General features: G+C 38.3%; 1 protein-coding gene across 1 annotated transcript in view; it reads right to left on the bottom strand.

Annotated features, from left to right (window-relative positions):
• Nucleotides 1–14985, bottom strand: part of Ork1 (open rectifier K[+] channel 1) — a 156050-nt gene that overhangs the window by 26941 nt on the left and 114124 nt on the right. Inside the window, exon 5 of the mRNA XM_071585606.1 lies at nt 3212–3471. Coding sequence (XP_071441707.1) covers nt 3212–3471 — 260 coding nt within the window. The remainder of the gene's footprint in view (nt 1–3211; nt 3472–14985) is intronic.

Genomic DNA, 14985 nt, shown 5'->3' with positions numbered 1-14985 from the left:
AATATGCATTGATACCGGTCAAACTTCTACTCGACTGGCATTAACTGAAGAATACCTTCAGCCAAGAAGGTTTTCATGAAGAAGAAGCAACTATTACAGGGTCGCACCCAAAAGTGGTAGGACTGATTTTCTCTGACGCGAACGGAGCGGTGGAGGGGGGTCTGCCTGGCAGGATAAGGTGGAGGGGGCTCTTAGCAACAGACCGACACCAACCTCAATCGCCTGCGGGCTGTCGTTGAGTGAGGACACCGTTTTTAGTGAAGCAAGTTTTTTGTCCGCGTCGAAAAACAAAATGAATCTGAATTTAGAGCTCCGTTATTCCGTGAAGTTTTGTGCGAAACTCGGGAAGACGGCAACTGAGACCCTCGATATGATCAAGCAGGCTTATGGGGACACTGCCTTAAGCCGTTCCACAGTATTTGAGTGGCACAAGTTGTTTAAAGAGGGTAGGGAGCTCGTTGAAGACGACCATCGCTCCGGACGGCCATCGACGGCAAGAACCGACACGAATGTGGACAGAGTGCTACCACTTTTGGGTGCGACCCTGTATGTTCAAAGAAACTGGGGTTGTAAAGACGGAAGTAGTTCGTCAAAACGCGCTTATAAAGCATAGCATTCTTCATGTTAGGGACATGGAACATTAAAAAAGTGGACCGACGAAGAGTAGAAGTCTTTGAAGAGATTGCTAAATATTAAATTGACAGACTAGGTGAGAAAGGAGGAACTATACGAAAAAGCAGAAGAGAAAAGGACCATATGGCATATGCTCTACGGCAAAGAATCAGCTGGGCTGGACACACCTGGAGGCACGATTGAATTATTTAGAAATATACTAGAACAGAAATTAAAGAGAAGATCCCGAGAAGAACACCAAGAGACAAGTACATATGAAAAAATAAGAGGAGAAAAAAACAGAAAAGCTGTATGGGGCGGGTGAAGGAATCAACATTGAATAGAAAAGAATGATTTGCAGTAAAGCAATGTTGGGACTGAAATACTGATGATGATGATACTAAATCCGTGATAATAAAATAAATCCGAAATAAACGTGAGAAATGATTCCACCTTTAGATCTATTCTTCTTTAAGCACGACTGATTTAATCAGGTTTACGCTTGAATGGATTTGATGCCGGGCACGATAATTTATACATCAGTGATAATAATTACTGGCCAAGCGCCACCATAAAACCAACAGCGGAGGTTGCATGAGTAATGACTACTGGGAATCGACGACTACGAATGCACTTAAAGATAAAATTAATCAGTTTGTTTCTTCGTACTGAAAATAATTATATTTGCACAAATATAACCTCTGTCCATCCAAGGAACAACCAGCAGGGAGTGTAAGGATACCAGTCATAAAAATACGGCGAAAGAAACTTGTAAACGAGAGACTGGCACCCATTTGATAGTGTATTACAACTTGTGGTGTGATCTTGACTTGTTCAAGATAAAACGAATTCTGTAAACCATCTGTTTGTCGGTGGTTTCCTTACAGCCTTTTCCCTAGAGGCTGTGAAGAAAATCGTCGGGTTGATATATTTACTGGGCTTTAATAGCGTCTGGGGACGTTTGGTTGTTATCTGGAATACTCAGTGTAGTGAAAAAGATTTATTTTCATGTGCGTGTGTTTGAATGCAAATATAAATGTATATATATACATATAGAAATAAATATATATGTATATATACATATATATATACATATATATATATATACATATATATATATATATATATATATATATATATATATATATATATATATGTACATGCACATCAAATACATACATGCATATAAGTGTTTAAGTGATATATGTACATATTTATATTACCCATGATTTTGTACATTTATATTATAATGCATGCATTTATTTATAAAGATAATGCATATATTTATTTTAATTTCTCTTTTTCGGAGCAAAGTCTCTGCTTAAGCCTAACGTAGAACCGCAGAATTTTTACTACACATGGATAAAATTGTTCTAAAGTTGTCTCCAGTGGCTCCTATGTCAGGTCATACCTTAACTACTGCAATTTCAAGGAAATTTTTCCCAAATCAGACAACCCTCCCTTTTTTGGCTTCATTCTAGAATCAATATTTTCTGATAAAATATAAGATGTTCAAATTGAGCATCGATTTTATGCTCCATACAATTTTGGCATAATACTCAATGATGGTGATCACCATTATTAAGTATTATGCCAAATAAGGCACCCAGACCTGTTACAATTTTATTGGCTGTCTAATTTAACGATTAGTTGCGTACTCACAGTGAGCCGAAGAATTAGAGCCATTGTCTCCAGAGCCTGTTCGGATGCTTTGCGTGAAGCTTACGAGTTCTTAATTTTTTTAAAATTTTAGTAAAGAAAAGAATTGTTAACGGAAATTGAACTGATTAGAGGCTGTAGTAGGTCACCAACTCTGTTCCATATCTCTAATGACGATTTAATGAAAGAATGAAAGAAAGAAATATAGCCTCGGATATGAAATTGAGGCTAAACTGAATACCTGAACACAATGAAATTTCCGGACAAGGTAGTTAAACAGTAAAAGAAAGATAAACTACGAATTTTAATATAAGGAGCATATTAGTAGATTACAAAATTAAACCTGAAAACATGGACAGCGAAAACAATGGCATTTTTTAGTAGCCACCCGATAAGGACGACAATTGTCTTTGATGATTAGGCATAGAAATAGAACAAGACAAGTTTGAGGCAAAGATATAATGGAAGAAATGACCTGTTATACGTGGCACAAAGAAAATAATTCAAATGACATTTAACGAGGCAATGAAGGTACCTACCGTATTACAGGAATGAGAATATTGAGGACCTACAAAAAATACATTAGAGACAGAATCACCGTAAACGAAATTTTCATAGTTATATATAGAAAAGACGTAATGAATATATACGCTTAAAGAGTGTAGTCATTGACAGAAATAGCAGCACAACATCTAACTTCAACGAACATGTTGGGCGTATGCCTACAGAAATAATGACGAAGAACGCTATGAAATGTAATCCATTAGAAAGGAGAAGTGTGGGGAGACCAAGGATGAGATAGTGAAGACTAAACGGACCGAGTGGAAGAAGATGACCTCCAGCCCGCAAGCAATACCCCCGTTTCTCTTCACTTCAACCCGTTTTTTTTGCTCCGATTGCCTCAAGAGATCGCAATCCGTTTCGGCGCTCTGCCACCCACCTTGAACTTGAGAAGGTAGACTTCATTGAGGAGGCGCCTCAAGTATCCCATGTCCCTCATGCCCCTCCAGAGCTTGGACTGCGTCCGCTTGATCTTGTGTGCCATCCTCTTCTCCAGGTCCAGCATCCTCTTGGAGCGCATGGCCCGAGTGATGAAGCCCAGGATCATGATGAGGTAGCCCAGGCCGAATACGATCCACCAAACGATGAGCACCTGGTACACGATGAACCACGCCCCGAACTGCTTGTGCACTTCCTGCCCTGAATCGGAGAAAGCAGACGGGAAATGGATTGAGCGGACGTTTTCGGCCATTAGCATCATGGGTGTTATGTGTGTAATGCCAATGTGTAAGTATGTATGCCTGTTCCTCGAAATAGAGCGGATTAATTTAGTTTGACCGATTGTGAACATTTACATGCTAAGTGTCAAAACTCATTAAAATTAATTTGAATTACAATTACAAATTATGTAATAGGTGGCAATAAACAAAATGAATTTCGATAGTAAATCATTAAGGTTAAATGGTTAAGGTTTCAATTTTCAATAAATCATAATAGCATGGGGAAAAATATTTTTGTGATGTCATGCCGGTCCTTTTTCAAGCGGCCAAGTCCATTTGTTTCCATGAAGCATAAGCCAATTAAGGCGATCGACTTTGATTTAACGGTTGCGCTTATAAGTGCTCGACTACTTACGGCAGAGGGTCGAGCCAAGATTTACGCACTTTTGATCGGGAGACTACCGCTAATAGTAATTATTATTTTTTAATCAATCCATTCGCATCGCAGAAAGAGTAACATATACTATACGAGAGTTATTCAAGTGGACGACTACAGCTAAATAATCATCTTTCAGACCATATAGAATATAATGTCAATTTCCAATGCACTAATTGTTAATTTACATATTTGTTCAAAATCTAATCTAATGCCCATTTCTTTTTTAGAAAATAAAACAAATGCAATGTTGTAGTAGTTATGCAAAATAGACTCAGCAAAGTTCCGTTCCAATTAGACGACATTTATGACTTTATCGGGAAGTTTTATGCAAATTTAATGGGGAAATGCAAAATTCCTCTTTGTTCTCACGAAACTGTATTAGTAGCAAACATCGTGGTAATACCGATTAAACTCACAGTGGTGTGATACTCTCTCTAACACTGAAGTTGAAAAATATGCATTTAAATTCAAAAATGGCACATGAATACAGAAAACGCATCTCAATAAAGCTGCTGGCCATTTTCATGAAGTTCTGGCTACATTTTCCGAAGCATGGTAAAATAACTCTATTCTATTAATTATATGCAAACTGAAAATAACTTGAGCTTCGAAAATTACGCGTCGGCTTTCTTAGAAAAGGACAAAACATTCTCACGAATCCCAACGAAACTGCATTGAAAATCGTTGCGTCTGAAATCCGGTTCCGAGGTTTGACTGACGACCAGAGTGAGAATGGATGAGGGTCGCGGCGGATGATGCTTCAACAATTTTACACCTTCTTCTCCATAAATTTCTCCGCCTTTCCTTAACCCCACGAATCCATTCTCGTGACACCCGGGAATGTAACGCTGCTTCGAGAAATAGCGGAGCCGGGATATAAAAGAGACGATGCCAGTACACAGAGGTGTCCGCGAGAGTGAGGCGTGGGAATGGGGAATAAAACAATGCGATAGTATTTGAAACAACGAATTCCAAGAATTACAAACTGCAACCCTGACGTCAGCAAAGTAATCCTTTATTTCTCCCGCGCTGGGGACATTGAACTCATACTGAGAAACGCACAGCACTGCATTAAATTTCGTTTCCCCAAATTCCTTTCCAAATTGACGCTGGAGGAATATGCTTTGAAAGTACCTCTTCCGCAACTGCATAGTAAAAACACCCTGATAACGAATAAATAAATATTTAAACAAATACATGAATATGTATATATATATATATATATACCCACACACACATAAATAAATTAATAGGTGTATATATATATATATATATTGTGTGTGTTTTCAAGGAAAGTCTTATGGATGTGAAAGATAATTTAAAGGAGAAGCGAGATAGCGCTAGCGAACAAAAACATAAAGAAACAAATACAAATGAAACTCACAGGTATCCCGAATTTTCGGTGACCAAACCTCATCCATCTCTATTCACTCATCAGACTCCTCCTTTCTCTCGGGAAAGAAGGAGTTCTTTCTCTCCTGAGGGGAAAGTGGCATGGGCACTGAAAATTCGGAAAACGTGTGAGTTTCATTTATATGTACTTCTCTTTGTTTTGCTCACATATGCATATATATATATATATATATATATGCATATATATATATGCATATGTGTATATATATATATATATATATATATATATATATATATATATATATATATATATATATATATATATATATATATATACACACACACATATATATACGAGGGTCATCCGGAAAGTAGTACCCGTTCGTGCCGCATGAAGTGCTGACGACGCGAGTAGCCGCTGGACGAGGTCAGATAGCTTCAGTGTCTTGTCTGCCTTCTCTGAGCCAAGTTGCGTGACGCTAGCATTGCCTGTGTTGTTTCTGTGATTGTTTACAATGTTTAAAAAAATTGAGAACGCCGCCAGTTGTGAAGTGAGGGCAGTGATTAAATTCCTCAATGCAAGAAACGTTCGCCCATGTGATATTCATCGCCAATTAAAGGAGGTGTATGGAGACAATGTAATGGACGAGTCGTCTGTTCGGCGGTGGTGTCGCAACTTCAACATGGGGAGGGGGAACACACACGACGATGAGCGTTCGGAGAGACCGTCTGTCATTACAGACCAACTGGTGAGCTCAGTTGACGAATTCGTGAGGAACGATCGGCGCGTCACAATTGATGACATCTGTGAGCATTTTCCCAATGTTTCTCGAACAATTGTTCATGAAATTGTTAAACACCATCTGCATTATGCAAAAATTTGTGCAAGATGGGTCCCTCGCGTATCTCAATGAGCTGGCGGCGAAGGACTATGCAGCAGGAATACAGAAACTTGTCACACGTTATGACAAATGCCTTAATTTGCTTGGAGATTATGTTGAGAAGTAGTTTAAAGTATCCTCTTTCAAATAAAATTTTTTATGTTTGTTAATATTTACTTTTGTGTCTTTATTTCACGAACGGGTACTACTTTCCGGATGACCCTCGTATGTATATATATATATATATATATATATATATATATATATATATATATATATATATATATATATATATATATATATATATATATATATATATGTGTACCGTTAGCAAGAAATAGCATGAAAAAGAAAGAAGTATGATAAATGTGAAACTCACTTCGTCTAAATTCACTGAAAGTATATTACTTCACAGTCTTCTTTTACTGATGAATGGGCTTCCAAACCCCGAAATGGTCGTGCGGGTGCATATGGATGACAATAAGTTTAAAGATTCGTTATATGGCTCTACTGAACTCAACTCTGGCGAGTTAGTTATATTAGTTTATTAGGTTTTCGGAGAGACCGAGTACATTTCTCACACCGAGGAACTGGGTTAGATTAGAAAAGGATAGTCATATTTTTTCATCGCTAAGCGCCTAAATGTCGTATAACACCTAATGGATCAAAATGCAATGTACATTTAACGGTGTAAATGAGTAAACGTAGATGTATTGCTTCCCTATTTATTAATATAACTCAGAAATTATATCTGGTAATCTACTGATTGTCGGTACTTACTGAGCGGTCCGCAAAAATATAACTCATAAATTAACTAAGCACTTTCGAACGATAATAAGGTCTGTTTCTAGATAATTTCTTACTTTATATCCACGCACTTAATGGAATTCCATGTCGACAATTTAGCCAGTTACTTTCCCCTCTCATTTCCACTGTCCATTATTCTATAGTCTCAGCCCTCTAAACTTACATCGATCGTCTCTTTCAATATTTCCTACATTCAATATCACCACATTCTTATTATTTTCCCCAACGATTTTCTCAATTTTCTCATTACAATAAACTCTTTTTCCTTCATCTTCTCATTTCATAACTAATTTTCTCCATCTTTTTGCCATATATAAGCATACATTAAATTTCTTCATGGACGAGGGTGGTCTGAAACGTTTCCGACCTAACAAAGATACAAGACATTTTTTCTGAAATTTTCTGAGTCGGAAACATTTCCGACCATCCATGTTTATCTCAAAAGTCTTCCCATTTACGTTCATCCTCTTCGGCAAAAGGTTTCGAAACTGTAAAACGTAACATACTCAGCAAAATTCTGTACTTATAATTGCTCTACGGGCTCCTTGTAGTACATATCATGAATTCCCTCATAAGCTGTTTTAAGTGCTGTGTAAGCTAACGTACTTATTTCCTCAACTCTCACCACTAAGTCCAGCCGGGGCCTAAAAAATCATAGTTAGTAGAGCACTTAATGTAAGGAACTATCGGTTCTCGCACACGAAAATTAGCATACATAGATTTCGTTCACAGATGGACGGCGTTTTGTTGTTTGTAATCGACGCTTTTGATTCTTTTGATTTTTATTGGTATAGAAGATAATCGCACGATGCCCCCTGAGTTTATTTGTTTTCATCCGCGAAACGTATTTTAAGGGTGTATTGCATTATCACATAAAAATATAACAAAATGCGCTAGACTTCAAACCCCTGAAAGAAAAAAGCCCTCCCGTCTCTTCTTAGAAAGGTTCCACTAAGATCGTGAATTGGAAAATAAGCAAATGTGCACTAATACTAAAGTAAGTGCAAAGGTGAAGAGCATAGAAAGATAGATACGGAAATAGGGAGCTAAAGGGGACGAGAAGCGTCAAAGATCAGTTTACCCAAAACCGATTAAGATGAATGTCGAGCCAGATGGAGGGAAAATGGAGAGATTGAAAGGAGGTAACAGCGAATTTAAGGTTACTGAAATCTAACTCAAGATATATACTTTAAGTTTGAATAATGACAAAGAGACTTCGAACACACTAACAGTCAAGATAAAACAGCACAAATAAGAGAGTTTTATTTTCTCTTATGTATTCAGAATGGCCGTGGAACTTTCAAAATATCTTATGAATGACTTGTACTGAGTGCCAATGCCTATTAATCAACTCGTAAATAGATGCTAAAACCTCGAAATCTAGGCCGTGAAACAACATTTATGCGAAATTTTAAAGTGATTCAATCTCACTTTGAATCGAAAATACGAGATGAGGTCTGAAACACCTTTATGTATCAAATATATACCAGGGAAGCCTGAAAAAGTAGTCATACAATTGAATGCTCTTAAGTAAAAGAGATAATTATTTTTGAACAGAGAGGAAAATATATTCGCATGGGTGAACTTCATGGAATCAAAGACTGGGGGAAGCATTTCTCCTAAAAGCAATCATCATACTCGAGACCACACGTCTTTTCATTTAAATGACTCTCATCAATTTCTTACTCGGAAGTCTAAAGGAAGAAACATGAAGGTTTTATCAAGTACCTGGCTCTTCTCAACCCCCCTTCCCGTTGAAGGGAATACGCGCCTGAAATTATTTCATCGGAAGGCAAGAGATCGCGGGATGCGAAATCAGCGCCGAGATCTGAGTCCGTGGAAAGAGCAGACCGACCTGCGTGCAATGTGGCAAAACCAATTATTGACTCGGTGATGGAAACTGCCCTTGTGAGAGGGTATGCATCGGGTCGCGCCAAAAGCCACTTAAACCGTCGTAATGTATTACGTGTGGTCGCTATGGCTTGCGATGACGAGCGGCTTCGGTTCGACGGCGGGGGCGAAACTAAAGCGACCGGTTTCAAATGCGCTACATAATAGTGTTTCAGAAGTTGAGTGGAAAATGCTGTTACGGCCAGAAATCATGAAATATTTTATCGAGGAAGCGAATGCATTTTATGGCAATAGATGTTTGCAAGCATAGAAAACTTGCAATCATAAAATGTGCACACACATCATCTTAGGATCGTTCCCTTTCGAGGTAGACACTGACGTAAATGTTTGTTTTTAGATTATGCCTGGAAATTTAATCTCTTATACCAATTCCTTTAATACTTGCTCATTCTGTCACACTTTCGCCTATGTCGCGATAGTACCTCTTATTTTCCCGGAGACTTTAACTTGAGGGCCTCTTCGACCACATTAAAACCTTCAATTCCTCGGTATGCATATCCCTTCCTCTCAAACTATTTCATACTCTGTCTCATATATCTGTTCGGTGATTCTCTCAGCATGACCACACGGGCAACACACATTTTCATTCCTTTTTATTACCGGTGCATCCAATTTACATTCTTCCCCGTGACCAATCATTCCACACCCTATCTCTCGCCTATTTTTACGACATCACACTACAGGAAGTACACCACTACCACCACGTTGGCCAATGATAGCGCTTATCGTGGCACACTCACTTTCACTCCAATGCAATAATTTAGGGAGGAATACACATTTATACAGGGTCATTTCTGTTGGCTTACACTATTTTCCTCCTCGTGCAAAGAAAAACCTTTATCCCACCATCCTCTCTCCAAGCCTTTTTACTCACTTCATCTATCCCACCGTCTTTAGCAAACATTCTGCCAAGATAAACTAAAAAGCCCTCTTGTTCATTTATTTCAAAATATATCTGTGAAATCATTGTTCTCCTCCTCACCAAGTACAGCTACTTTCGCTTTCCTACCTTTACCCTTCGTTTTTCCTTGAAATTGCTGCATTAGCGGGTAATAGCTTGGTTTTTGCGTCCACTGAGGCCGCGTTAAGTCATATATGATTAAAGAGACTGAATGTTGTAATATTCATATATTAAAGTTGGCCACAATTTCATGTTGATGATGATGAATTTTATTTTACTTAGTGGCTGGTAGCAGTGCGCACTGGTTAGTCATAGTACGTCACCACCAGACCCATCGGACGTGTATCGCGTATGAGAATAAATATTGGTATCACTGAAATTATTCCTCTCGAACTCTTACAAAGAAAAACACTAAAGAAGCACTACTGTTTCTTAACGAGAACCTTTTGGTTTGGTTTCCGAGGTACTTTAACAATGCCCCGTCCTCTCTTGGTCATTCTCTCACATTATTTAATGGAACAACTAATGCCGGATTGTCATCTCCTTCCTCTCGTTACAATAGCCAATCGATGCAATAAGTCTCCAGCCACAGGACGCCATGACTTTCTTTTAATCGCCGAAACGCCCTGTGCGTCATCGTATTGCCTTCCCGGCGACTTCCACGGGCGCATATGGTGGCGAGACGATGCACGGGGAACTAGAAGTTGGTCGAAAAGTCAGCTGCTTTGAGCGGCGATCATTTCGCGTAGCCGAGAGCGCACTTAAAAACCCCTTGTATGGTGTTATGAGGATTTGTGTTCTCTAGCACTTTTATGTGACAAAAATATTTACGAAAAGGATTAAAAAAGGGCACAAAAATAATAGGACATTTAAAACGTGAAACCGTTACGTTAAGAAACATTTAAGGAAACTAATATTAAAGAGGACTTTAGTTTAATAATCTCGCGGGCTAATATTTCAATCCATAGTTCCTGATCTTTTAATTCTTATCTGCGAAAGTCTGTAAATAATTAAGTTTCAAATTTCACTGTTGTTTTCATACGTGGTGAGAAATTAGTGGCAGCTGAGTATTTTACTTTAATTCATATAGTTTCCATCAAATGGCTCACTTGATGAAAACTTTATTAATATAAAAACCTGTAAATCAATTAGTTCCCTATTTTACCTGTTCAATAGGCATGAAATCATCTGCCTCGTGTACCAAAACGTTATCCCATACCAGGTTAAATGATACATTAATCGTGACCGATGCATGTGGTACAAAGTGTTTCTTATCAGAGAGTTAGGAATCCTTTACTTGATATCGATATGAGTGACAGGAAGTGCACAAATTTTATTATCCCCGTAAAAAACTCAAAAACATACTTCTCCAAAAAAGATTATTTAATAATAAAAAAATTATCAAAAAGAAAAGAAAGATTCATGTAATCATTACTTAATTACCGTTACTACTGATGCTGCTGCTTAAATATCATTTAAGCACGAAAGTGTCAAATATAAATATGAACCTCTTTTGTATTTCAAGCAGTATATAAATTTTCATTTTTTCTGTCCATAGCCAACCATTGGATTTCATCCAAAATATATACCAGTTCTAAGAATAGATAAAATTGTTAGATAATTAATTAGCTAACATTAGTTAGCATTTCAGAAAAATTGCCATCTCGTCCATTTATTGAATCGTGCTTCACGGTTGAGGAGGACGAGATTGAATTACTTGATCAATCTCAAATCAATCTCAAAGTTACTCATATCATTACCGAAAGAACATGCACATTAATAATGAAAAGAGGAAAGGTAGACACGCTATTATTCAGTTGGATTGCAAACCGTATGATTTCGTCCACATTTCAATGTCTTCACTACCAGGAATTCATTTTTTGTATCAATTAATGTAATAGGCAAAACTTACTCGGCACCATTTATCAAAAAATATTCTTGAAAACTATTGCCGTGTTTTTCACTTTTTATTTAATACGCAAGGGTTAAAAAAGTATGAAAAAAAGCACAGAAGGAGGTATCTCTGGAAAACGATGGGCGGTGGAATGCATTCATTCAATGACATGGGAAAGAACCCAAATTTATGAAAGAGCTGTAACCTCAGGACCAGTGGCAGAAGACTTTATCTTCCCGGAAACGGAAAAATGGGACGATTTCCTACGGATGGAACGAGGGCCCTGACCTGTATGATGAACACTGTAATGTAATTTTAGTTAATCCATGGCGCATTATTTCCAAATTAGTCCTGATAATACGAATATCCCGACAGCGAAAATACATATGAAGCACAAAATTCAACACTACATAATCCTAGCCGCGTGGTAAATAATGATTCAGTGCCCACTTCGCTTCTTAGTAGCTAAGCAGGAGGTATCGTGTATGCTGTCACGTGTACGATATTCATCAAGAGAAGATATTCATGGTGGACGGTAGATTGCCTCTCAAAGCATTGGTTGGAGCAAGGCGGATTTTTATGTGGTATTCCGAGCAGTACTAGCTAGGAGACCGAGATAAGAACACTTTAAATGCATCACACACTCTGCAACTCGGAGGGAGAGAAATTAATGAATCTGCCCTTGAATGTGAAGTATGCTAACTGCTTATTGCTTCGGATAAAATGTTGAATTGCAGTAAAGATTTTTATATTTAAATCGTAATTTTTACGATAATTATTCTGACGCTTGTTCGGTTACTCACAAGAAAATTCATCTCAAAAACCTGAAGACCATTTTCCTAAGACGCGCGTGAAAACTCTCTGAAAAACTTACAAAAACGACTAACTCCATCCATTGAATATTTACTGCAACACTTCAAAGTGCGTTAAACAGGATGACTTAACCAAAATAAGTCCGTGCTCTTTCGAACTCAAATAACAGAGTACCAATCACTTTAAAATTTGACATGGCTGTAAAAGTCCCGAATTTACGACACCAGATTTAAATAATGGTCCAGGAACTGGTGGAATTAATTTACGAGGACAACGTCGAATTCAAACTTCCGATACAGCATAGAAATCACTTCCACACCAAATTTGCTCTCAACTACCTAACGTTAATGTTTCGTTTAAGATTTTATTCCCACAAAGACGGCATTATTATAAGGGAAATCCTCGACTTATTCTACTGAAACAAGTGCATGAAGTAACATGACGCTACTCTTGCTAACAATTTTGAAAATTCGATTTTACAAAAGATTTTACATGAACTCAGTTAACGACATAAAACTGCACGTAAGTGCCAATTACATCAAATAAGCACTTTATAAATAATGAAAGTTCAACGTAACTCTAGTTAAAGAGAAAGTTATACGAAGAAAAAATTTTCCGCTCTCAAGCATCAGAAATATCTACAATTAAACCGTAATCATCCCTCACAATGCACTTGATGGGCAATTGCATTAATGAGCAATAACCATACAAGGGATCAATAACACTGTGGATATAGAAATTTTTTAACATTCATCACCATCGCATCCATTTACGAGGAATGTCCATCAAAGGTGATCTTACGATTTTCATTCGCATCATTTATTGTATTGAAGCAATAATCAATTGTTTTTTATTACTAGTTTGATGTGAATCCATGAGCAACAAATTTAATTGATTTCACTCCAGTACTCAGTCAGTAACAGCCATTGCAAGGCGAAACATGTTCAGTCCGTTCGCCTGCCTCTGGTGATGAAAACTCTTTCCAATAAGGTGTTTCTTCACATTAGGAACAAGAAAAACACACATGAAATTAAGCCAGAATAATAGGGAGGATTAGGACAGCTTTTAAGGTTGATGCTTAAGAAATATGAAGGCAACAAAATTTTCAATGTAAGGCGGTGAATTATCGTGCTGTATCATCCAGCCTATTGTTTTGAAATTTGTCATTTTGCGATTACTATGAACTTGAAGAATTTACAGTACATTCCTATATCACGTTAAATATGCAGTTGCGAGTGCTAGGACATCCGAAAGGTCACTCCCTGAATATCGGAAAATGATGAGACCGTTATATTCCCAGTAGAAACCACCACATTAACTTAGTTTGCTGTAGGTGATGCTTGAGATATCCACATATATGTTTACTTTTTCTCTGTTTGACTTCGATCAAATCGATCTAGCCAAGGTTCATCTGGAGTAAAAATATTTGAATAAAACAAATACTCATCTTTCTGTAACATTAGCCTAAACTGTTAACAAGTATGCACGCAAACATCATCCTGTTGCTTGGACAAGGCCAGTCTCGGAACCCGCAGCGCACAAACACGTCTTATCTGCAATTTTTTTGCTACCAATCGGAAGGTGGCACCCACCGACTAGTTAGATTGTGGGTGAACACAAACTTATTACCCCTAAATTTCTTCTTATCATTTATCAAGAAACATCTGACATCCCAAACTACATTAAACTGTTCTTCAAACTCCGCATACATTCTTCCTTCCTTCATTTAGTCCAACACAGACAACCTTCCCCCCATCTCCACCTTTGTCTAACGCTGCCCTCTCTATCTCAGTCTTTAACATTCCATGGCCGATCAAAATGCTCTGCATTCGCTTTTCCTGTATCTTTTGGCTTTCCCCCAACAATTCACTCTCCTTCCCTACTATGCCTTGTCCTTTTTCCTTTCTGTCCATTTCACCTTTCCCATTCTTCTTCCCACCCACATTTTAAAAGCCTATCATCTTTCCTCAACGACCACGTTTTATCGATGCACAAGACTCCGCTTTACATCAAAGTTTTGACAGATCTTTTGTAAACATCCTTACTCAACGTATCTATGATTATTGCCTTATTCGTAGGAAAGCCTCTTTGCATATCGCAATTCTTCTTCTTATGTCCGTATGGAATACAGTCGAAAATTGGTTAATAGCGATAATTTAGACTCAGCTGACCAGTCCCAATCGGAAGCAACCGATTTAGAACTTCAAGGTCTTCCCCAGCTGTCAGCACGTTCCGAGTGCCATCAACTGCTATGGAGTGGGGTGCACCAACCCCCGTGGAGACGTCGTTGACGGTTAAGTCGCTCCATCCGCGCGCACCCGGGGACGCATCGAGAGTCTTCCTCATTCTCCAAGCCAGCCAAACGCCCCCTTTCTCCCCCGTTCCTTCCCCACCAACATTCTCCCCTTCGCACCCCCAGGTGGTCAGTCGGACGCCGAGCCAGCCGCGGGATCGCGGGTGTCCGCACGCCCCCAAGGACGACCGGCTGATTCCAA

Source organism: Hetaerina americana, unplaced genomic scaffold, assembly GCF_022747635.1.
Source record: "Hetaerina americana unplaced genomic scaffold, ioHetAmer1.1.p SCAF_2, whole genome shotgun sequence".
In the NCBI taxonomy this organism is placed as follows: Eukaryota; Metazoa; Arthropoda; class Insecta; order Odonata; family Calopterygidae; genus Hetaerina; species Hetaerina americana.
This window is presented reverse-complemented; position numbering and strand designations above follow the sequence as displayed.